Source organism: Dermacentor variabilis, chromosome 7, assembly GCF_050947875.1.
Source record: "Dermacentor variabilis isolate Ectoservices chromosome 7, ASM5094787v1, whole genome shotgun sequence".
Lineage (NCBI taxonomy): Eukaryota > Metazoa > Arthropoda > Arachnida > Ixodida > Ixodidae > Dermacentor > Dermacentor variabilis.
Window position 1 is genome coordinate 145930523 of NC_134574.1, and position 24332 is coordinate 145954854.

At 47.0% G+C, this 24332-nt stretch overlaps 1 protein-coding gene across 4 annotated transcripts in view; it reads left to right on the forward strand.

The window, feature by feature from the left end:
• LOC142588103 (retinol dehydrogenase 14-like) overlaps nucleotides 1–24332 on the forward strand; it is a 169166-nt gene that overhangs the window by 125959 nt on the left and 18875 nt on the right. For 2 of the 4 annotated variants that reach the window (XM_075699571.1, XM_075699569.1), the window contains exons 1-2: nucleotides 10971–11146; nucleotides 23059–23282. In XM_075699571.1, the coding sequence (XP_075555686.1) occupies nucleotides 11118–11146; nucleotides 23059–23282 (253 nt within the window). In that variant the 5' untranslated portion in view covers nucleotides 10971–11117. Of the gene's footprint in view, nucleotides 1–10970; nucleotides 11147–19270; nucleotides 19327–23058; nucleotides 23283–24332 lie in introns of those variants that run through there. The other 2 variants (XM_075699573.1, XM_075699572.1) reach the window with 2 other exon arrangements.

Sequence of the window (24332 nt, forward strand, 5' to 3'; positions counted from 1 at the left end):
GAGGGACTCGTGTCCTGGAGTCCACACTATTTCAACGTCCGGCAATTGGGAGGCTTGTTTGAGGAGTCGGTGGGCTATTGAAGATATTCTGCCTCTCGCGTAGCTACGGCAAGCTGCCTGGGAGTCAGTAATGATTGTGACGTACTCGTTGGTCGGACTAGAGGTGATGGCCAAGGCGATGGCTGTCTCCTCCGCTACGAGGGCGCTGGCAGTGCGGACCGTCATCGAGACCACCTCTTGTAGGTTACAGTCGACAACGCTGGCCGTCATGGCTGCCTTTTGGGGGTACTGCGCGGCATCTGTGTATAGTGTGGTGGGGAGACTGCCATATTTTGTCTGTAGAGTTTTTGCGCGAGCTTGGCGACGATCGGCATGATGTTCCGGGTGCATGCTTCTGGGGATAGGGGCTACCTTGATGTGTTCCCGGAAGTTGGGGGCCAGATGAATTGCTTGTTCGTGGCCTTTGCCGTGTGTGGGGTAGCCTAGGCGCGCTAGGACTGTCCTTCCTGTTGGTGTGAGGGCTAGTCGATCTCGTTGGCTTGTGAGGTGGGCGTCTATAATTTCTCTTATAGTATTATGGACTCCTAGGGCTTCAAGCTTGAGTGTCGCTGTTCCTGGTGGTAGGCCGAGCGCTTGCTTGTAGGCTTTCCGAAGAAGTACGTCTAATTGATCAAGTTCCTTGGGAGTGAGGGGCAAGTACGGGGCAGCGTAGGCAATGCGGCTGATTATCAGGGCCCGGACGAGCTGTATTATGTCGTCTTCTTTCAGTCCGTATTGTCTGGTGCTGATACGGCTGACCATTCGCATGATTTGGAAGGTGGTCTGCTTGAGACGTTGGATGGTGTATGCGCCTCCGCCGTCCTGTTGTATGTGGAGTCCTAGAATGCGGACGCGGTTTACTGTGGGTATTTCTTTGTCGTCGAGGGTGAGTGTGATTTGGGGTAGTTCAGTGAGTTTTCTTCGTGATTTCTGTCGAACGACTAATAGTTCTGACTTCTCGGGGGAGCACCGGAGACCACTTGTTTTTGCATATTGCTGGACGGCGTCGGTCGCTTGTTGAAGGGCGTCTTGTTTCTCTCCTTCGGAACCAGTGGTGGTCCAGATAGTGATGTCATCGGCGTATATTGCATGCCTGATTCCTGGTATTGCGTTGAGTTTCTCAGGTAATTTCATCATAGCAATATTGAAAAGGGTGGGTGATAGAACGGCACCTTGTGGGGTTCCTTTGTTGCGAGTAGGTAACGTCGGGGTTCTGAGTGAGCCAATGCCTATTGTGGCCATGCGGTTGCTTAGAAAGGCGCGTATATAATTGTAAGTATTACGACCACAGTTCGTGAGGCTTAGGTTTGTAAGGATGGTATGGTGAGCCACATTGTCAAAAGCGCCTTTGAGATCGAGTGCTAAAATCGCTCCGGTGTTGTGCGGTGAGATGTGTTCAAGGACTTGTTCCTTCAGCTGAAGAAGGATGTCGTGGGTAGAAAGATGGGGCCGGAACCCGAACATTGTGTCGGGAAAGAGGTCGCTGGATTCTAGGTAAGGTTGAAGCCGGTTCAGAATGACATGTTCCAGAAGCTTGCCTAGGCATGAGGTCAGTGAGATTGGTCTCATATTTTCTAAGCTGGAGAGTTTGCCTGGCTTCGGAATGAGTATGATGTCCGCGTGCTTCCAGTCTGCTGGTAGCGTACCCGCTTCCCAGTGATGATTGAAGAGATCAGTAAGAGATTGAATGGTGCCATCATCCAGATTGCGCAGGAGCTTGTTATTTATTTTGTCCTTGCCTGGGGTGGTGTTTCGTGTGAGTGCATGGAGTGCTTGTTGCACCTCAGTGATGGTGATCGGCTTGTCGAGGTCGTAATTGTCGCTCCCGCTGTAGGTTGGAGGTTGTCCTTGTGCGGGTTCGAAATCGCCTATGTACCGCGCCCGCAACTCCTCCAGGATTTCGTCATCAGAACCCGGATGGTTGTGCAGGATACGTTGAATTGTTTGCTGGCTAATTGCCTTGCTTTGTGTGGGGTCAAGAAGATGGCGTAGCAGCGACCATGTTTTGGCCGTGCTAAGATTACCCTGCAACTTGTTGCATAGTTGTCGCCAGTTGTGACGGGTGAGCTCCTCAGCATAACATTCCGCGGTTGCCGTGAGTTTCGCTATACGTAGTTTCAATTTACGATTATGTTTTTGGCGCTTCCATCTCCTAACAAGGCCTCGACGTGCTTCCCAGAGATGAAGAAGGTGCGGGTCTACGGCCGGTATGTCTGTGGTGAGTGTGATCTGTTTTGAATGTCTGGCTACGTCTTGTTGGAGCTCTCGTACCCACTGCTCGAGATCCGTAATACTGGTTGAGGAGTCATCCGCTCGCTCTTTGCGAAAAGCTGTCCAATCTGTGAGTGTTGTCTTTTTTATCGGGTGTCGTGCATGCGTAACGTTCAATGTGGTGGCAAGTATGCAGTGGTCACTGCCCAGAGTTTCCTCCGTGTTGTGCCAGGAAGCTTGCTGTATCCCTTTAGTGAGGGTGAGGTCAGGGCATGTATCTCGGGAGACGCTGTTTCCTAGACGTGTGGGGTATGCGGGGTCTGTGAGGATGGTGAGACGGTGCTGCTGTATCGTGTACTGGAGTGCAGTGCCTTTTGATGTGGCTGTCGTGTAGCCCCATGCCTGGTGAGCCGCGTTGAAGTCGCCTACAATCAGCAGACTATTATTTTTGGCTATGCCCATCGCTTTAGTCATCAAGTAGTCGAACTTGGCCTGCTTCTGCTTGGGTGGGCTGTATATATTCAGTATGAAAAGGCTCTTTCGGCCTCGTTGGAGCGGCAGGATCTCAATTAGGTTATGATCGACATCACTGCCGTCTATAGTGTGTTGTGTGGTTGTGAGCGTTTTAGCTGTAAGTGTGGCCACGCGGCTGTCAGGCGTGGTGGTATGTGTGTTGTAGCCAGTTTGAGTTGGGTGTGTGCCTGTTTCCTGTAGTGCGATTACGCTTGGTCTCATTTTGGCGTTACTTATGTACTGTCTCAGTGACCCTTGCTTGCGTTTGTAGCTGCGACAATTCCATTGCCAGATTATGAGTGGGTTTTCGTTCCTGTGCTTGGTTTTGCTATTCGTCCTGGCTGACGGGTGGATCGGCAGGGTGTCCCTGCTCTACTTCCTGTTGTACTAGTGTTCTAACTTTCTTCCGTCGCTGATCTTTTGCGAGCCGTGTTTCTTCAATAACACTTGCCAGTTGCTGGATGCTTTGTTGCATTGCTAGGAGCTGCCGTTGCAGTACATCAACTTTCTCCTCGACTTGTGCGATTTCTGTCGGTTTTGCTGATTCCGCGAGAATCATCGGTTCAGAACGTTCCGAAGATGATGGCATTGAGGGTGCGGTCATTAGTGTGGAATGCTGAGTGGCAGTACGAGTGGCGTATAGTTCTGCAATCTGCGTGCGAAGTTTGTTGTTTTCTTCATGAAGGCGTTTGTTTTCTTCTCTGATGGCCTTTAGCTCAGCTAGAATTTGCAGTTGAACGTCAGTATTGTTTATGGGCGAAGAATTGTGTAGGGTGGGTGCTGTGTGTAGACGCGATGACAGGGTGTTGTCTTGGTGGGTTGTGTGAGAGGGGAAAAGCCGTGCTGACCAGCTCACCGCTTGTGATCCCGGTACAGCAGGTCCGTTGAGGTTCCGTGTCCCTCCTTGTTGGTTCCGCGAGCAGGAGCGAGACCTGGAGCGGGAACGCCTCCGTTGCTGGTCTGTACGTGACTGAGACTTCGACCTTGAGTAGTCCCGGCGGCTGGTCCTTCGGGATGCTGAAGATGCCTTCTTCAGTCGATCAGGGCACTCCTTGGAAGCCGTAGGATGAGGCCCCTGGCATAAGGCGCACCGGAGGTGACAGGGGTGGTCCTGAGTTGGGTTTCGTGTACCACACTGGGGGCATACGTTTGCTTCTGGAGTTGGGCATACATCGGTCCGGTGGCCGACTTGGTGGCAGATGCGGCAGAAATGCGTGGTTGGTCGGAATGGTTTGCATCGCACTTCACCGCTGTAGTATCGCACGTAGAAGGGTACAGCCTTGCCAGTGAATGTGATCACTACCGTAGCGGTTTGTCCGAGCATACGGGCATGTAAGATTTCTCGGCCAGGTGCATAGAGTCCGTTAAGGAGGACTTCTGTGGGAGTTCCTGCGGGAATGCCATGAATGACCCCTTTGACGGAGCTGTCGGGTGCCGCCACGTATGCCGTGACTGCGAATTCTCGACCGCCCAGGTGAATTGTAGTGATGCGACGGATGCTCATAGCTAGCTCTTCGTTTGGTGTGCTAGCAATAGCGATGTTTTGTACTGGGTCAATTCTTACAGTAAGGGTCCGTACGTGCTCAGTAGTGGGGTGCTGACATGCCAGCTTGATGCCTTCAGCAACCTGTGGCGTGGTCCAGGTGGCAAGGTTGAGTCCTTCTCGGGGGCGGATGATTACCTTGAGGTCATTTCGGGGTAGCGGTGGGAGTCGGGCTTGTCGGGGAACCGATGGGTGTCGGGGTTGGAGAGGTGGATTGGTGGGAGTCGATGTTTTCTTCCGACCGTACTTAACAGTCAGCCAGTCTCCGCCGGCAGGTTCATCAGGAAGTGGGATTTGCGCGTGCTCGAGATTCATCTCGGTGCCATCATTGGTGGCCATTGGTGCGCCGAACTGGGCCAAGGTCGTCGGCTAGACCGTACCCGTCGTAAGGCTTAGCTGGGCGGGCGCCCAATACCCAATACCCAATATTGGGCCTTGTCCAAAGCTCTGGTTGATAAACCTAATGAATATTTTAAATTTAAACTTCACATATGTAGATTTCCGAAATGCGTTAAATTGAATGTGAGATTCGACAAAACGAGTAACAACCTAAAAATTCCAGCAGGAAAAAGTATCTTCACTAACTTTAGTTAGAAGGGAGATTCGGCTTTCTTTTTCTTCTTCGGAAATCTATAATTTGTTTCATAATGCCAACGCAATATGGATCTGCACCGTTCCACGTACTTCACAAAGCAATAGGTATATGGACGCGCCACTAAGCGAAGCCTATTAGCGATAGACTTTTCTCTGTGTGATGTCCATGCTGTAACATAACTATAATCACAGGGTACCGCTCACACATTACAAGCAACTTCAAATTCTCTGCAAGATTGAAGTACTTTCCCGAGTAACAGACTTTAAATTGCCTTAATGAATTTCATACTAAATTAATGATTAGGATATCTACACAAGGGTAAAGGTCAGGTTGCACGTGATCGCAATTTCGCATTGTTTTAGAAAAACATATTAAATGAATTATTATTGATATTCGCCAGAGCCAGAGAGGGGCTGCTGCGCGGGCGTGTGTGTGTGGGGGGGGGGGGGGTTAGAGGAGGGGGGGGGAGAGAAGCTTGTGGAATAAAAAAAATGCAGATTCATTCGTGAAGACTGCTTTTTCTATCGCCAATTTCAGCTTCCCATCTAAGAAAACAGAAATAATGCATTGATTGATTGATTGATTGATTGATTGATTGATTGATTGATTGATTGATTGATTGATTGATTGATTGATTGATTGATTGATCGTGAGGGCGCACGTTGAAAAACACCAAGGAGTGAAAACTTGTCAAAATCCCTCCCCTACAAGTCAAGAATCAACAGTTTAGGTGCAACAGTCAATCAAGCAATACTGGTCCAAGTATTAGTTTAGGACGTCAACACTACATGAATTGCCGCTTCTTTCCCGAGTTCAAGAGTGGCACGGAATGCTTCAGTAACAGGAAGCATATTTTTTTATTAGGTGAACCGTTCTCAGTCTACAGCCCAATCAAGGACGGGCTGTAGTTCAGCAAGACTGGTGTAAGTGGAGATCGCTTGGAGAGCTGCTCGTCCTGCAGTGGACATAAAGCACATAGGATGATAACGACACACGCGTTGTATCTTACATTTCATTTTTTTTTATTCTTCACCGGACTTCAATGTTTAAGAGGAAGCTGTGCTCGCGGTTTCTATCCAAATACATGAAAGAGAGAAGTTGATTTTCTCGGCGACCACTCCACCGAATTCGATTAAACTTACTTACATTCGAGAAAAAAAAAAAGCTCGAGATCTAGTGGCCGTGTGAAACGAATTCTTTTTATTTATGCCTTCAAAAAAGAATGGTGAAAATTTCAAAAATGAAAAAAAAAAACAACTAGTGTCATATTTACAACTGATGAGGAAACGTGGATGGGGAAACGGCGCCGCGGTATCTCAATTGGTAGAGCATCGCACGCGAAACGCGAAGTTTGTGGGATCGTTCCCATACACCTGCGGCAAGTTGTTTTTTCATCCACTTTCATTTCCATTAATTTATCCTTTCTTTATTTCATTTATTAAGCACAAGTAACTTCCCCTGTGTTGTCCTTGGTGTCAGTGTTTGTTGCTTCTTGTGATATGAATATTTACAACTCTGTAACTCGGCAATCAAAAGGATATCACAATTCGGTGAACTGCATCTAAAGTGGATGAAAGTGATGTATTATACACCACTTCGAGATATTCCGCTAGTATGTGGGTAGGACTTTTGCAGAACCCTCGTAGGCATTATAACAATTTCGTGTGGGCTTTAAATTCCTATGTCAACATTGACCGCTTTAGATGCTATGACAGATGCAATGTACAGAGCTGCGATATCATCGTTGGTGCGGAGTTACGGATTTCTAGTTTCATGCTTCAGTTTTTTTTTTGAAAGCTTGCCAATTTCCGGAAGTTTTCGTTAAAAAAATCCAAACCTGCTTCAACCAAATCCAAACCTGCTTCAACAGTCACCAGAACTTAAACTTATTTATCTCTCAAGTGCATTAATTGTCAATGAAAATCGGTACAGCGGCTGCCTAATCAAAGAATTTCCACGTTTTACGTACATTTCAAAAGGCGAATCAGAGGTGTTGCCCCCGAGCTAAAGGTTCCCACTAATGTTCACACGATTGGCAGCCCAAAAGTTCCTAAATTTCGAAAGTTCCAAAAGTTCCTGAATTCGCAAGCATTCCTAAGCATGCCCCACGAGAAAACCCGTCCGTCCGTCCGTCCGTCCGTCCATCTGTCACGTAAGACAGATCGCTGTAAAGAAATTAATTGATAGCACAGAATAAATTCGGAAGGAAAAATGTTGACGGTGGTCAATGAGCACTCAATGAGTTTACAAGGACGACAAGGAGTGGTGAGGGGTTTAGATAGGCCTTATGACAGCTGACAACGGTTCGACGCAGATGGGTAAGGTGCTAAAGAGCGATGAGGGCTTAATATGGGTGGATCAGTTCCGATAAGCTTAATAAGCACCGATAAGGGTCGGATGAAGTCCGGTAAGGTTGATGAGGACTGATAAGTCCATAAAGGGTCCATAAGGGTCGGATCATGCCAGATAAGGCTGATAAGGACAAATCAGGGTTGATAAGCACTGCATCGATTGCGATAAGGTCGATACGGACCGATAAGTGTTGATAAGGCTTGGATGGAGTTAGATTAGGGTGATAGCAACCGATAAGGTTGCTATCACAGGTAGGCTGATCGGATCAAGTTTCGTAACTGATAATGACACCGGGCTGCGTGGAGATGGGCAAGCGGCACGATGCCCTACGCATACTCAGACAACTCCCAGGGGAGTTTCTACGTGTAGTTTTCTTTTTCTCTCAAAAGCTGATTCGGCGTCTTCTCGAAAACTTCTCAATTACGCCCAGCCCATTAATTCGGCGAGGCTCTTTGGGCTGTCTGCATTTCGCCGAATTCGTGAAAGCAGATCGGATTATAATTAACCACTTAACGAATAGCAAGTTCGGTCTATTTCTGCGGGGAGGCTCGCGGGACATTTGGCCACAGTGAGACTAAACCGACAAGAAGCAGGGTGAAAAAAAAATTCCAAAAAGGGAAACAAGCGTCGTTATAGTTTCGTTTTTTTTTTTTCATTTCTCTTTCGTACTTTGCCCGCGTACGCGTTTGCGCTCTCTCGATCGGTTCCGAACTGAGAGAATAAGTGCGTGGACTGCGGTTAAATTCTGAGAGGGTCTGCGACTCGTGTTCGCTAATTGCATAGCTAATTAGGCCACCGAAAGTGGTTGCGTGGCCTTTCTGTGAAGGTCCACGCGAAGGCAGCGGACAGAGCACCACTTCATTTGATTGCGACGCCACAAAGTCGAACAGGCGAAGTCGATGGGCGGGTGCTGATTAAATGTCTTCCCCTTTACAGTTCTGCAGTGGCAATGAGCTACACTAAACAAGGAAAATAAATAAGTACATAAGTAAGTAAATAAATAAATGTTGGTAAATACTAAGCATTACATCCATGAATGTGACAATTTTTTAACATGCGAGGGTGAAGGAACTGACCATTAATGCGGCAGTTGTGCCGGCCTTTCTATAATGTAAACGACGCCTTGGGATTTCGGGGCCATCATCCTTTCGCGACCTTCCTCACGGTCCTCTTTCTTTTTTTAATCCGCCATGGATAACGAGAAAAACAGCCATGATGAGATCGAGAAAGGAAAGGAAAGAAAGTCAGAAGGAACTCAGCCATGTTCTCAGGCAAGAACAACAACTTCACCAATTTCACTCCGGCTCCAAACTTGTGGTTCTCCTTGTTCGTGGTGTTGTTCATGTTCGTCATCTTCGTCGTAGTCTTGTTCGTCTTCTTGTTAGTGTTTGTCTTGTTCGGGTTCTTCTTGTTCGTATTTTTCTTCGTCGTCTTCTTGTTCGTCTTCGTCATCATCTTCTATTTGTTGTTGTTGTTGTTGTTGTTGTTGTTGTTGTTGTTGTTGTTGTTGTTGTTGTTGTTGTTGTTGTTGTTGTTGTTGTTGTTGTTCAGCGTGTTAGGCTGTAGCTGTACTTTATAGTTTACCGCAGTAGCACGAGTTTGAGATCCGGTGATGGGCAAAGCTTCTTTTTCTTTTTTATTTACGATTGCGGACGAAGCAGCTAGACGATGAGCGGTGGCCTAAAGACGACGGCTCGACGACGATTGCCTGACGGACCCAGCAAACTCACATTTGAATTGCTAACTGATGTCACCGTAAAAATTCGCTAAAGGGATCGCGCCTTAATTAGTGTACGTCAGGCGCAAATGACACGCTAAATTGGAAGTGTTTCTCTACGTTACAGCAGCCAGCTCCTGTCTGTGAAGAAAACTTTACCTCGTAAATGAGTACAGTTTCTATCTATACCGTATACCCTAGGATATCGGTCACTGTTCTCCACAGTGTAAACAAGGTTTATTTAGGAATTCTTAGATGGTGTAGGATAACTGTAGTGGGAAATGACGAGAACTGCGGTAAATCCGCAACGAAGGCTGAATCAAGGTGGGCGGGATTGTAAATGATGCCAGACTGAAAAAAACGAGAAAAAAAAAAACGAAAGACTGACATGTCTCCTTCTAGCCTCATCACAAAAATCAAAGAGATTATGCAAAGAATTTCGTAAATAAGATAAACGCTCACATGAACCGACTTTTCAGAAAACCTCGACAAACTCCACACGAGTGAAAGCGTACGCACGCACAGACGTCTTAAGGCACCACACCCAAAGGGCGCCGCCATATTTGTGCACGTGACAGCGCTCACCCTTGCGCGCTTCTGATCAGCGTTTGCCCGCTTGCACGGCTGTCTTGAGCCGCAGGCACGGCTCGTATCACCCGATATTTCGGCCACCACAGTAATCGGTGCGCGGGCAGACGACGTAAGGCTTTGGCGAAAAACGAAGATGCCGTGTTAAGTGTACTTTTCGGTTGTCCGTTCTGTCTGCGCTGCAATCTTAGTATTGTGCAAGCTCACCTGTAGAACGCGTTGATTGCAAGAGCCTGATGTATGATTTTGCTCTTAATGTTCTAGTTTACAGTAGCGGTAGACTGGCCGGGGCTGCAACGACCGAGCGCGTGATGTCTTTAACTGTATGTGCAACGACATCGTTCGGGAAGTAGGCGGGTGTACGGGCGCAGAAAGTGCCTGATTTCGACCTGTACTCCGACAGCGGTGGTTGGTTCCGACCGCGTAAATTGTGTAGTCGCCAACGCTGATCAGGCAACTTCGGAATGGTCCTCCGACCACTCACAGCGCAGATTAAAATGTATTCGCGTATGCGTGAAAAAAAAAAAAGAAATTGCTAGTGGCCGAGCGATTGCTCGCCTAAGTGATTTCTTATTTCCGGCTAAAAAAAAAAAAAGAATAGGATAACTCGCAGTGCCCGCATATTATTCCACCTTTTAGTTCGCTGTTATGGAAAGTCAAGTTGGCCGAGTACAAACAAAGAACAAGAAAGGAACAATATCATAAGAAGCCAACAAACACTGACACCAAGGACAACATAGGGGAAATCCCTTTTACTTACTAAATGAATTAAAGAAATGACAAAGTAATGCAAAGGAAAGTGGATGAAAAGACAACTTGCCGAAGGTGGGGAACGATCCCACGTCTTCCTGCGCCAAGTTATTTTTTCATCCACTTTCATTTCCAATAATTTATCGTTTCAATTCATTTCGTAAATACAAGTAATTTCCCCTACGGCGTCATTGATGTCAGTGTTTGCTGGCTTCTTATGACATGCTTAATAAAAACGGGCCCCTCGGTCAATCCTCTTTCTTCTCGTTAAGGAATGAAGAAGGCATTCGGGTAGTGCTCTGACAAACAATGCCCTTCAGTTTACCGAGAAGAAGAAGAAGAAAGGGGGGAAACAATCAACACGCACAAATTTACGCCTGTAGAGTGAACGTCCCAGCCGCCCTCGCGAAGCAGGGGTCTCGCCAAGGCCACTGACATTAACGCGCGCAATCCAAAAGGCGCCGCGTTGCGGTACCGGCGCGCATAAGTGGAGTGGCTGGAAGAGCCGGCCGTCACCTGTCGTACGCTCTCACCCCATGCAGGTCTCGCTCGAGTCGCCGCGTTGTTCCCCACCCCTCGGCGAGTCGGTACTCAAACAGACTCGGAGTGGCAGTGGCCTCCTTACGCCGTACGGCCAAGGCAGCGAAGGCTGTGTTGCTGGCGCCGTCGCCGCCGTCGCGCTAGTGCAGATGCGTTCCCGTTTTCCGAACCTCGGGAGGCTTCTTTTCGGAAGGAGGATTTGCGTCGGACGGGGGGGGGCGACGCCCGGTTGATCGGCAGGACAAGACGGCGCCCGACACACCCGTTCCATGTCGACGTCGCCGCAGCAGCGGATAACGTGAGCAATAAGTTGTTACGTTCATTATCGACGCCATTGCTATCATCAGCAACGTGATCGTAGCCTATTGTTTAGAGAGGACAGAAGTTTTTTTTTGACGCGTGAAATGGCGGAGCGCTGAACGGGAGGAGCTTTGTCTACGGTAAACCACTTCGGAGGCGTACATGGTGGCCGCATTTCGATGGGGGCGAAATGCGAAAACACACGTGTACTAAGATTTAGGTGCAGCCCAGGTGGTCGAAATTTCCGGAGTTCTCCACTACGGCGTGCCTCGTAATCAGAAAGTGGTTTTGGCACGTAAAACCCCATAATTCAATTCAAACCACTTCGCATAGGACAAGAAAAATGGAAAACAAGAGAGAGAGAGAGAGAGAGAGAGAGAGAGAGAGAGAGAGAGAGAGAGAAGGTGTATTTGCGCGCTCCGATGACGATAATAGAGTGCAGTGAACTATGTACAGTAGAGTTAACTGTGAACGCGATCCCAGACTGAGTATTCCGGGACTGTTAACAGCTCAGTTCTGACACGGAGGGCTCGACAATATTCTTTTACCGATATACGTATACCTTACGCATCACGTAAGGCAGTTATATGAGCGAAGCTTTCTACACTTTGTTCTACACTTTGCTCCTAGCACTGTGGACGCTGTAGGATTTCTTAGCCGATAGCAAGACCGAATGCTCCTCAAGATGTGTTCACCCGCGCCACGTCTCTGCTCAGCGTCTGCAGCTGCTTGCCATCCTATAGATAAATTCGGCATGGTTGGTGGATTGACGCAACAAGTATTTTCGCGTTGTAACCATAAGCTGCGTCCACATGAATGTGACAGCGGTGCTCTGCTACATATATATGGGCTTTCACCGTAGTTCTTTCCAGCCTTGTGTAGGCATAGGTGTTCCCCCGTGCCACATTGTCTGGTCGGCGTCTACCCGGTGTTTGTTCGCCACCGACATCGCTAACCATACTGGAGCGCAGTAGTAAATTATTGATACAGTGAATAATTGCGCCTTTATAGCGTTTCGCATGGTCAACGCATCAGTGCTAATGCTGTGGCACCATGTGATGTAGGTGAAAATCAAAGCAGTTTTATGGTTCGGCGTCGCCTCTGTTAATTTTAGCAGCATAAAAAAAGACATTCGATTTAAGCATTCAGTATGGGCTGCATGGGTGCTGCCATATTGCTGCCTAATCACGGTTAGTGGCTATTACGTTTACCAGTGGCGACCGTCACAGATGACCCACAAAAGAAGTCCATATTGCTGCCTAATCACGGTTAGTGGCTATTACGTTTACCAGTGGCGACCGTCACAGATGACCCACAAAAGAAGTAACCGCCACAACAGGCGATCGAAGCGGGCAGTATCCAGAATATATATATATATATATATATATATATATATATATAGCTGCTGTTTGTTGCTACAACGGTTAGCGTGGCTGTTATGTTTACCAGCAGTAACCACCACAGTAATTCGCACTGTACGACATTCATGCTCAAAAGGCCCAAGATGTCACATTCCGCTGTGACGTATCATGTACACCAAGCAAAAAATTGCGGCAGAACAGCCATTTTGCTATGACTCTCAACGGTAATGCGTTTAGCAATGAAATAACATAGCAACACAACGTATTGCTACCGGCTAAACGAGTTATGTATGAGGCATGTACTCCAGCGGGATTCCACTGTCGCGTTTCCCGAACAGAAACTGACGCCATCTTGCGCCACCATGGCAAAGCCCGAGCGTAGCCTCCAAAATGCGCCGGTGCGTGCGAACGTCGAGAAACGCGTCATGCGGCAGCCGAGCTCCTGTCTCTCTCTCTCGGGCTTCGTTCTGAACACGCTGCGCCATCTAGCTGTACTGCCGAGAAGTCCGCACATGGCCTCCGAGACGAGAGAGTGAGAGAAGGGGAGAAGGAAAGGCAGGGAGGTTAATCAGACTGAGTTCAGTTTGCTACCCTACACGTGGGGAGGGGAATAGGGAGAGAGAGAGAGAACATGAGTCTATAGAAGCGTGAAGTGCCAATGCTCAGAATTTTCCCCTCGTTTGCCGCACACTCAGTGGCACATACTCAGTGACTCCTGTTGGCGAAAGGTTGACTGAAGAGCGGCGCACGCCCACCACCTCCATGGCGTGCGACTCGCTGAAGAGTTGGCGTGAAAGGCGTTCATTAAAAAGCGGCACATGCCTATGGTGCATTTGGGGCGCACCCTGCTAATGCGTCGGGTTGCTGCTCTTGGGGAACCCTTGTGACGCGGGTTCAAGTTCGCAGCTATGATTTCTCCTTTGTCCGGGTGCTTGTTCTGCGGTGACAGCTGCAGGAAAGGCGCGGGCATCCACGAGAGAGGACATGTACACACAATCTTGCCGGAGTTTGGGACAACTCAATCCGCACACGTGTCAAGTGCGTCCCGCAGACAAGCGCAACGAAGCCCAGTTACGAAACGGTGTTGAATAGCCGTTTCATTTTGTTGGCTATGTCTTGATCATTTTTCTTTTTACTTTCTACCCTCGCCGCATTACTGTTTTTGTACCTCAATAATAAAGAACCGTCGTTGGTGCGGGCTTACATCTCAAATTATGCCGGACGACGCGATATCGGCACGCATCGTAGTGAGCTTGCTACCGCTGAATACACGCGACATTGCCGAATAACCGCCGTGAAAGTCACCTCATGAAGCGCGATTGTGAAAAAAATTGTTAATGGAAACGCGCGCCACGGTCAACGAAGTCGACAAAAAAGCAGAGGAGAATACAAGCGCGAGTTGGGGCTGCATGCACCGCCGATGTGGACTTCTGCTGCATATATAGGTCGACGAACTGCATTTCCAGCTAGAGCTTTCTCAATTGGAATTTTCTTTCTTCTTTTAGTGAACCGCTCGGACGCTGACAAAGTAAAAGGCTTGCCAACTTTGGAGTATCTTTATTTTTTTTTACGAATGTTACTGAAGAGTGAAGCCCTGCCGTATATTTAAAGGCGCGGCCAAGGTATTGATTGGCGTTGGCGACTAGGCCGCGTTTTGTACTTTCCGGCGTCAAAATTGCACTCCTCCGCCACCGAAGATATTACCCAGAAATTAAAGTGGTTACAAAATGCGCACGAAAAAAGGCCACTCAGCTGTGAAACAACGCAATCCGCAATGCTTCAACCGAGGGTCGAATTCGCAAAGATTTTGTTTCGTAAGCGTTCATTGCGAAGGGCCAGCCGCCTCAGCTAATCGACAGTATATCGAGCATGAGTATTGGCGAAAAATTTAGCTTACTGACAACGCTAGCGCCAAGCGCTTTTTGTGAGTACGGCCCCCAGACTGCTTAGGTCAGAGTTAAGCCAGTGTTTCTTTTTCCTTGCACCATTACGACGAAGTGACAGTATCAACTTGGTGCGGATTCGCGCGCTCAAGTTCTATACGGAAACAAAGAGCCCACGAAGAGGAAAGATGGATGGATGGATGGATGGATGGATGGATGGATAGATGGATGGATGGATGGATGGATGGATGGATGTATGGATGGATGGATGGATGGATGGATGGATGGATGGATGGATGGATGGATGGATGGATGGATGGATGGATGGATGGATGGATGGATGGCTCTTGCTGTTATACTGCCTAATGTCTTACCTAGGCTAATAAACAAAAAAGAAATGAAACACTGTGAAAACCAAATTTTCTGACCCCTTATTCCGAACTTTGATTTTGTACGTCTCCGTTTCTTGTCTTTCCATACAACTTTAGCGCTCCCTTTCGGACAAATGTCTCGCCAATCAGACCAGGAATTCACCATTCCGAAATGCCAACTTGCGCTGTGAAAATTTTCCGAACTCTCCGAGAATAATCGCGTGAAACTTTTGCAGTCTTCCGGCTTGGCTTGTGTCCAGTTATTGCGCGTTTTGAGCAGAAACGACACTCCGGAGTCCTTGCGTGAGTTTGAATAGCAGGAAGCTCTGGCACTGCGGTTCTTTTGTGCTTCGCGCTGGTTAACGCCATTGCGGTCTAGGCAGATCGAGGGTGGTCGGTACACAATAAAAAAAAAAAACGAATATAGAAAGGAAGAAAGTACGTGGTCATGGTCATTTTGGAGAAGCTGTAAGCGTTTTTCTATTTTTTTTCGCTGTTCTTTTTCTCCTCTAAAGAGGGGGGCTTTCGGAAACAACAGGAAAAGGGAACTTCAAACGTTCAAGGCAGCCTTTGTCTATCTTTGCTTTTGGTGTGTTTGTTCTTTTTTTTCTTCTTTTTCACGCACAGCTAATGCTCCTTGTTGGTACTGGCGATAACATGATTTTCTATGGTAGTGTTACCTATACTGCATATGGCGTCACGCACATTTGTCATAAAACGACATCTTCGCGCGCCCGATGCCTTCCGCGTAACACGGAAGCTCACTCACTCACTTGACATTCGTTCCTCCGCAACTCCAGTTTGCATCGTCAAATCTGGTCACCTCACCAAGCCTCTGCATGTAATCAATTTTTTTTTTACTAAAATCGTTACAAAACCACGCCCAGCACGTTTCGTCGCTCGATAATGTACGCGCTATTATAGTGTGACTCAAGATAAACACCTTGCTAGCTATTGCTGCCATCCTCGGAATTACGTATAGGGAGGTAACCCTTGTCTGTTTATTCCATGAAACAATCTACAGTAAGCGTGAACGTATACATTTATCACAACCACGTCGCGCATTTTGCCGGCTTCGCAATCATCGCAGCCTTGCTCGTCTTTCCGGCCACACCGAAGTCTTCAATACATCGGCGCCGCCACGTTTATTCGGTCATTGTAACGACCTGCCTGATAGTGTTACTGATGCTAATGATTCCGAGGCGTTTAGAAACGCGATATACCAACCATCTATGACTGTTTCTAGTGATTGCTAAATTCCCCATCGCACGTATTCATATTTACGTATTGAATAACGGCCCATTTGTGCGCAAAAACAAAAGTGTGTAATACTAAGTATGTTCAATATTGATTTAACCTATGTTACATTGCCTACATTTAGCCCTTGCCTTGTTCTTCTTCCTTTTCATATTTGATTTTTTATATTCATTGCGTACTGTCCCTTCCTCACATAATGGTCCTGTTTGGAGGCCGTGAGAAATTTCTAAATGAAGAATAAATTAATACGGATATTCACTTTGGGAAAAGAGCGAAATATGCGAAGCCAAATCTGGCGAGTAGTAAGTCGTCGCACATTTGTGAGGCAGATTCACGAAATCCGCAAGTCTTCACGCGTGAACATCACCGTCCGCTGGGCCCAGGCACACGGCCGTGATCACAATGTTCACCTTGTGGACCGCCAATGCTCTCTCTTTCCCGGCACCCCTAACTGTTCCCCTTTCCCTTCCCTCTGACCCCCCGCTCTGCATGTTCTCATTGCCCGAAAACGTATACCCTCCGGCGGGGCGGATGTACCCTCATCCCCTGGCATGTCTGCGCCCTTCCCCACAAACTTTCTCGGTTGGAGGAAGTGTCTCTTAGGGGTCTTCTGGCTGGGGTGGGCCCTGCACCAGCCACCTCACCTCTAGTGCTTGGGGTCATCCATTTGAAGACAGTAGAGCTTTAGCGTGTCTGATAATCTGCTAATTAATTAATTAGTTCGCACCGTTAGATTAATTCGCACCGTCATTTATTTGTACAGCGTATATAGAACCAGTTGATGGTGCCACAAGACGTGGTTACCTGACTCTTGTTTCTGAACGTAACCAGACTGCTCGCGATCAGCGGAATTGCCGATTCCAACACCAACAGCCACGCCAGTTCCAGATGGAGTCAGGCAGTGGGCGAAACAGTAGTTCCTTCAAATAACTTTCTTTGTAACCTTTGGTATTGCGGCGTGCCGGGCGTCTAATCACGCTGCGCTTCTCGTGTGTCGCGACCTGTATAGGAGTGCAGCGAGGAAAGAAAGAAAATAATTACGCGGTAATTACCGAGCTGAAGAGAAAAAAAAAAAGGACTGGGAAAAGACGTTTCAGGACGGAACGACACATTGCGTCATAGGAAGTCACTCTATTAATTCAAAGAGTTGGACGCCTATTTAATTAATTTACTTTAGTTGTCCAGGTAAACAGTACGCAAAAATCTGTCCTGGTGACGGAGAAGGACTGACGACCGACCGACCGGCCACTAGCAGGAGTAATCATTGTACTATATCTTATTTTTTTTAAGAGCTCGGCGAACGCTAGCTGGAACACACTGTATAACTTTTTTTTTCTTTTTCAGTATGCAGATCGCTGTGCATGTACGCTATATTTCATCCTTTTTGGTTTCCTTCTCGCATTACATTCAGGCGTGCACACACATTGATCACTCTTTCCTTCTTTCTTTCTTTACTTACTTAGTCTCCTCCCCATTGTTTTCTGACCTCTCGCACATACCGCAACTGCAGCACTGAGTCTTCGACGCTAAATTTGGCAGGATGCGCGGCCAAAAACCGGTTGCAGTGGCGCAGGCCTTCCCATGCCGGAGTTCTGGTTTCTGGGACGATTGAGAGAGAGAGAGAGAGAGAGAGAGAGAGAGAGAGAGAGAGAGAGAGAGAGAGAGAGAGAGAGAGAGAGAGAGAGTGTGGCGGTAGACTCCGTCTTCCGCGTTTTTATTTTATTTTATTTTGTTTTGAACGGTTCTTGATTTCTTCTTCTTTCTTTTTTAACCTTTTCGCCGCTCCAAGCAAGGTGTGCCTTGGTTGACCGTCTGGTTGGCATCTCTCTTTCTCGCTTACTCTGTTCTTCGCGCTCTCTTCTTCTTCCGCAAGCTGTGTTACGCTATATAGGTTCTATACTGCTCGAACTGCTTGCTTGTAAACAAGCACATACGAGCTGTTTCATTTCAATGTCATCAGTTCCTTTCTTTTTCTGTGTAATCACCTCTGGTACATAGCGCAATTCTAATGCTTGAGCTGTATTGTATGAAGAGGCGGATAATGCTTGAAAAAAGAAAATCGAAATTACCGACCAGACGACTGAACGACTAAAGTTGACATGCACTTGTGCGCTGTGCAACGCTTCAAACGATGATATTTACTAGACAACTATTAGAATCCGGTCTGCAAGTATATAATATTGCCTTCAGTAAAAAAATATGCGACATTAGACGGCGTAGAAAAAAAACTTTGTGTCTGCAGAAAATGTGACGGTACAGCGACACCGCATTTTTGTGACGTCATGCTCTGCGTTTTTCTTGTTACGTCCCCAATTTTGTAGGTGGCGGATCTTTTTTCGTTTGGTGAGATTTCAAGTGCGATTATTTTTGTATGTGCGAGTGTCTGTGCGTGTTTGAGTCTGTGCCTGTTTGCGTGTGTGCGCATTTATGTGCGTGCGTATGTGTGTTCACGTTCGTGTGAGAATGCATGCGTTTGGCTTTAAAGACTTGTCTGTTTTCTTTTTTTTTTTTGAGTGACACCGTAAACCTATGTGGAATTTCTTTTCTTTTCTTTCGCGGTCTTTTATTTTTTGGAAATGAATGTACACGCTCAAATGCTGTTCCGTTCAAGTCCTGCTTCAAACTCTCTATGTTGAAAGTATTCTCTCTTTCTTGTATACCAGTTTTTAATAGTAAATACGACCGCCTAGCGTGTCTTATACCCCAACTGCTTTACCTATCGTTTTGCTTGTACAACAATTTAACAATGCGGATGAAGCTGATGGACACATTCGTTGGCGACATTTCCAGTGTACCTTAATACAGTAGCAGTATTTGTCGGATACAAATAAATAAATAAATAATAATCGATGGGAAGAAACAGTTGTTTGCGAAGACGTCCCGTTTATACAGATGTAATGATTTACGGATACGTTTGGCCTCCACGGTGGCATCAAATAGGTTGACGGTTAGAAGATGAGGGTGGGGGGGGGGGGGGGGGTCAGGTCATTATGATAATACGCCGCATTGCGCAGCGGGCGAGACGCGGTGCATCAATTTTCCTCTCGGACAAACAGCGCTAAGCGAAACACGGGCCAGAAGGCTTCGCTTGCACTTGAGTCACCCAGCAGCACGGCTGCCGTCTGCTGTTTCTAACTTTAGTGACGCTTGACCGAGGTACGGTTTATGGTCAGTTTTCTATAATCTTAACTATATTTCTATAAGCTTAGCTCAACTAAGCTGGGGGAACGCGCGATCCTTCGAAACGTGTGGACTCTCGACCATCGTCTCCTGAGCATTGACTGGTTACGCTCACTTGTCATTCAGGTAAGTTTCGTTTGTAGCGCAAGTACAGTCGACGGTGTGTCGGTACCACAGTAGAAATTTAAAGGGACACTAAAGTGAAAAATGATTTTTTTTCTGCATCAGTAAATTACCGTTCTACAACACCAAAAACACCACTCTTACAACGATAAGACGTTTGGTAAGCCAGAAAAAGCGCAAGAACGAAATACGAGTGGCGACGCCTACTTAAGTTCCCGCACCCGGGGGTTGTGACGTCTTGGATTTTGATGTCATCTTCTAGGGCCTACTAAATATATATAGCGGTACAGATTGACTATATTGTGTTGTAAAGGAACCAAATATTAAACATGGCAAGTTTCGGGAACCTTTATTCAGCCAGCGCGGCCCAAATGCGAAAACATATATTGGAATCCCTGACGTCACGCTGACGTCCGGCACTGGGGTTTCGGCGCGAAATTCAAATACTGATACTTGGGCCTTCATTTTCTCATCTAATAATCAAACTATTTTTTTGATATGACTGTCTGCAGGGTTCTGAAACAATGATTCATTAGTCTAAACTGATTTATTGGTTCGCTTTAGTGTCCCTTTAATAAGAGTTCTTGATATAGCGCTTCGGTTCAGTATTGATGCGAGTTGCGTCGAAACAGACAAACTGACTGTTTCGACGCAACTCTTGGGAAATCGGTATAGAAATAATTGTAATGCCTATCTGTCTTTCTTTTATCTTCGATAGATATCCTGTTGAGATGCACCAAAACGTAGTGGATGTTTCTGCACGGAAATTCTCTTTTATATATAGCCTAGTATTGGACACAGATTGTCTAATGAAGTGTCTCAACAGTGCGTTCCGTTCTTGCTTCTTCACGGACGTCACAAATTTGGCACTTTCTGTCCGGCGATATTTCTCTCTCTCACTCTCTCTTTCGCTATTTTTTTTTCAAAGAGTACTCATCACATTGCGTTGGAAATAAGCAAGCAAGAAACGTCAACGGAAGCAAGCAGCTTCCGTTGACGTTTCTTGCGCAAAATGGGTGCGCGAAAATATCGTTAAGTTTGTGAAGCTATAGAATGACGTCTCCGGTGTCGCGGTTTCCTCGCGGAATTTGAGATAGGAAATATTTGTCTTCTCTGTTAATAAAAACTGAACTTGTGAAAACTAAAACACCATTCCGGACGTGTGCTTTTAATTAGCTAAAAAGGACGCTAAAGAAAGAGTACTGAAAAGAAAATTTTGTTCACAGAAAAAAAAAATATTAGAAATCTGCCTCCTTTTCGTTTTCACAGACAGACAACGGGCTTTATTTGATCCTGAGGAGCTGCTGTCCCTCGCGCACTCACTCACTCACTCACTCACTCACTCACTCACTCACTCACTCACTCACTCACTCACTCACTCACTCACTCACTCACTCACTCACTCACTCACTCACTCACTCACTCACTCACTCACTCACTCACTCACTCACTCACTCACTCACTCACTCACTCAACCTTATATAAAGAGGGAGCGCTCTACATAAGCGTTTACCTGATTAGCTGAGACAAACCTACGGTAATTGCACCCTTGATTGGAGCGCGCCACACGAAATACCACGTGATTAACGTTTATACAGTAAAGCTTCCCCCTATATATTTCGGTACCGCGTGCAGCTACACAGCTAAGCCTAATGCGTTCTCCCATGATGCTTCCTGGCTGTCGACTTGATGGAATTCAAAGGTTGCAGGAGTGTATATTCCGCCTGTTCGATCGATCGAGCTCTCTGTTTGCAGTCGAACCAAAAAGTCGCGCTCAAGGTACGTTTTCCGTCCTTTGCTTCCTCGTTCGCCTGCTGTCTACTGTTATAGAGGGAAGCAAACACTTAGCTTTCTTACGGCTCATTTCGATCTGCCGCACTTGTAGCCTTTCCTTCTTCTTTCGATGTCTTCTTTCCGCTTATCCTTAATCGCGCACTTTTTCTTTCCAATCTCATCAAACGAAAGTGCTCTGCAGATGCACCAGCTTGAGTGAGTGAGTGAGTGAGTGAGTGAGTGAGTGAGTGAGTGAGTGAGTGAGTGAGTGAGTGAGTGAGTGAGTGAGTGAGTGAGTGAGTGAGTGAGTGAGTGAGTGAGTGAGTGAGTGAGCGAGCGAGCGAGTGAGCGAGCGAGTGAGTGAGCGAGTGAGTGAGTGAGTGAGTGAGTGCGCGTGTCGGTGAGTTCTTACACTCTAAGAAAAGTTTACACCCTTTGCAGTGCCCCTTCTGCCACACAGCAATAATGGCCATCTGCCTTGATGCGTTTCCTTTCTTTAACGCTGCGAGCCCGGTACTTTCCAGTAACGAACGGCATGCGCGTTATCAGCATGATAGCATTCCCAACTGGAAAGTAGCAGGCGCGGCGTTTTCAAGAAAGGAAACTCACCAAGGCAGATGACGATTATTGTTGTGTGGCAGAAGGGGCACTCCAAAGGGTGTAAACATTTCTTAGAGTGTTTGTGTCCAGTGCCCCATAAAATTTCACTGAGAAATTGCTCTACGAATTTGCATTGTAGCCACAGTTTCGGCTAGCGTTGGCCAGCAAGTGCACTTCGAGAGCAAAACTTGTACATCGCCAAAAACACTAGGCACAGCGTACGGAGACACCTGCAGAGTCTACGCAGTGTAACAATGCACTGCCGGCCCGGTGAGGCAATATCGCTTAGAGCGCCTTCACTGAGTTCATACCCTATGTAGTCTTGCGGTACACAGAATGCATGCATTTCACTGGTATGGTTGTCCATCTAAATGATGCATAAAGCGAAAGGGACCTTCGGCCAGACTGGCAGCTAATCGTGACTAAGTGCTTATTCATCCCCGCCCCACCATCAACCCAGAAAAGTACACGCGCGTTAGTGACTTCCTTGAAAGCGACAGTCCCGAGAAGATGCTTACCGACAAGCTGTGTCTGCTACACTACTACATCATTCCCTTTCCCTTGTGCAGGGTAGCCAACCGAACGCTCATCGCACGCCTGGTTAACTTATACACCTGCCATTCCATATTCTTTTATCTCTCTCTCTCTCTCTCTCTCTCTCTCATTGTGCATTTTAACGAAATCACCATAGTTTGCTGGACCAGTAGTCCATTTATTGCTTGCCGCACGGTTGGCCTGTGTTATGACTGCCAATAATATTTCACCTATGCCATAACGTTATTTGTGTGTGTTATTTACATGTTGCAATAAATATGCAAAGACCATAAGGAGGAAAGAAAGCGATATAGGCGGCGTATTTGGTCGGACCTTCAGTTTCCGAAAATAAGAAGTCGCGGGTTCAGTATCTACTGACAGGCCTTCTTCGGTCTCGATGTGTACCTTTGGCACTACCATACGAAAATGATAATTACCGGGTAGCTACTACGGCAGTGACACATACCGCGGAGCGCGATCGAAGTTATCGGTGTAAACAGCTGCTACTGTAAAAGAAAAGAAAAACTAAGCGATACAGATTGGCAGCGGCAGGCAATATATCGCGAAATGAAAACACATATAGAGCCTGCGCTCAAATTTCGCATTAGCTAGTATCGTAATCGTCGGTGAACTTTTTTCATACGACACCTCACAAATAGGTGTCGTCCGAAACATGGCGGTCATGATGTGTTTCCGGTTCCAGCGATCGCTCGTGGCGCATGCACTCAGCGAAAGCACAGACTTCGAGATCCGTTTCTGTTACCGAGAGGGTCGTCGTTGAGCCGCACGTACGACAGCCACAAGAGCCATCTCTTTGACCCCGTGCAGCGGCCATCCACCCCTCCTGGCCGTGGACCGATTGCTGTTCGTCGACACCCGGGTTCAGCACACGGTTCTCTTGCTTCTCGCCGTGATCCTGTGCGTCTTCGCGACCGTTGTGATGTTCAAGGCACTCTCTCGCAAGAAGCGGAAAGGCGAGCTCTGCCTGGACCACTCGCACGGCGGCGCGGACATGCGCGGCAAGACTGTTGTCGTCACTGGAGGCAATGCCGGTGAGTCTACCCTTCGCAAAAACAAATTTAGTGTCAGTCTATGATTGTCTAAACATAGTCTTTCACGTAGAGTGTAAGACACATCGAAAGTTGAGATAGATGGTATGAATTCATTGGGGTCAAACAGCGCTAGCAAACACGTACTCGAAGAGTAGAACCCATGTCCTGTCATTTTCTTCCCCATGAACGTGTTTCCTTTTGCTGCTTAGCCACAATGAATTCGCGCAAAACCATACTTTTCGTCTCCGCCTTCCTTCAAATATATTCTGCCTTGGTCTTCTTAAATATTTGTTCTTCTGTCTACAAAAAATGTACGGATTATCTGTACATATATAAAGCTCGTTAACGAGTCTCTTTCTGTTTGTCGATTGTTGTCGATACCCTTTGAGGCGTGTTACTTGCAGAGTTTCTACAGAAGAGAGTCGACAAAAAGTGTACGGCCATAGATCCATTAGCTGTCGATTGTATTTCTTACTCTTTGTTCCTATTTCGCGCTTGCCCAAATTATGGTAGCAAATCGGATGCCATTGTGATTAACCGGTCTGCCTTCCTTAATGGAAATGCGACAGTATAAATGGAATGTGACCTTGATATAAATAGAAATTCAACACTAATCCCTGTTGCCTTCTCTTGCTTAATTATCTCAATCTTCTGCATGCTAATGCCCCCGCAGCTGCTTTTAAATCCCCATTGCTTACTGTATGACTGTGATTTCCTCGTCTATTCGGGGCCGAACGGAATTGCTTTTGAATACTCTTGCAGGAGCACCACCACAATGCTAATGTTTCGATCCCGTGTTCGATGCAGTCGCTATACATGTTCCCAGTTAGAAGGAAAAAAAAAAAAGAACACCACCGTTAAGGCCACGCTACACGGGACCAATCGTTCGCGCCTTGCTACAGGTCACGCGTCTGCGAGGCCACGACGGAAGTGGCAGGCTGTGCGTCGACCATCACGTGACCGGCATGTAATCTTCCCTCATGGTGGTGACATCGATCGTTCAGATTTATTTACATTAACGACGTGTGTTTCTCAATTCGAAAACAATGT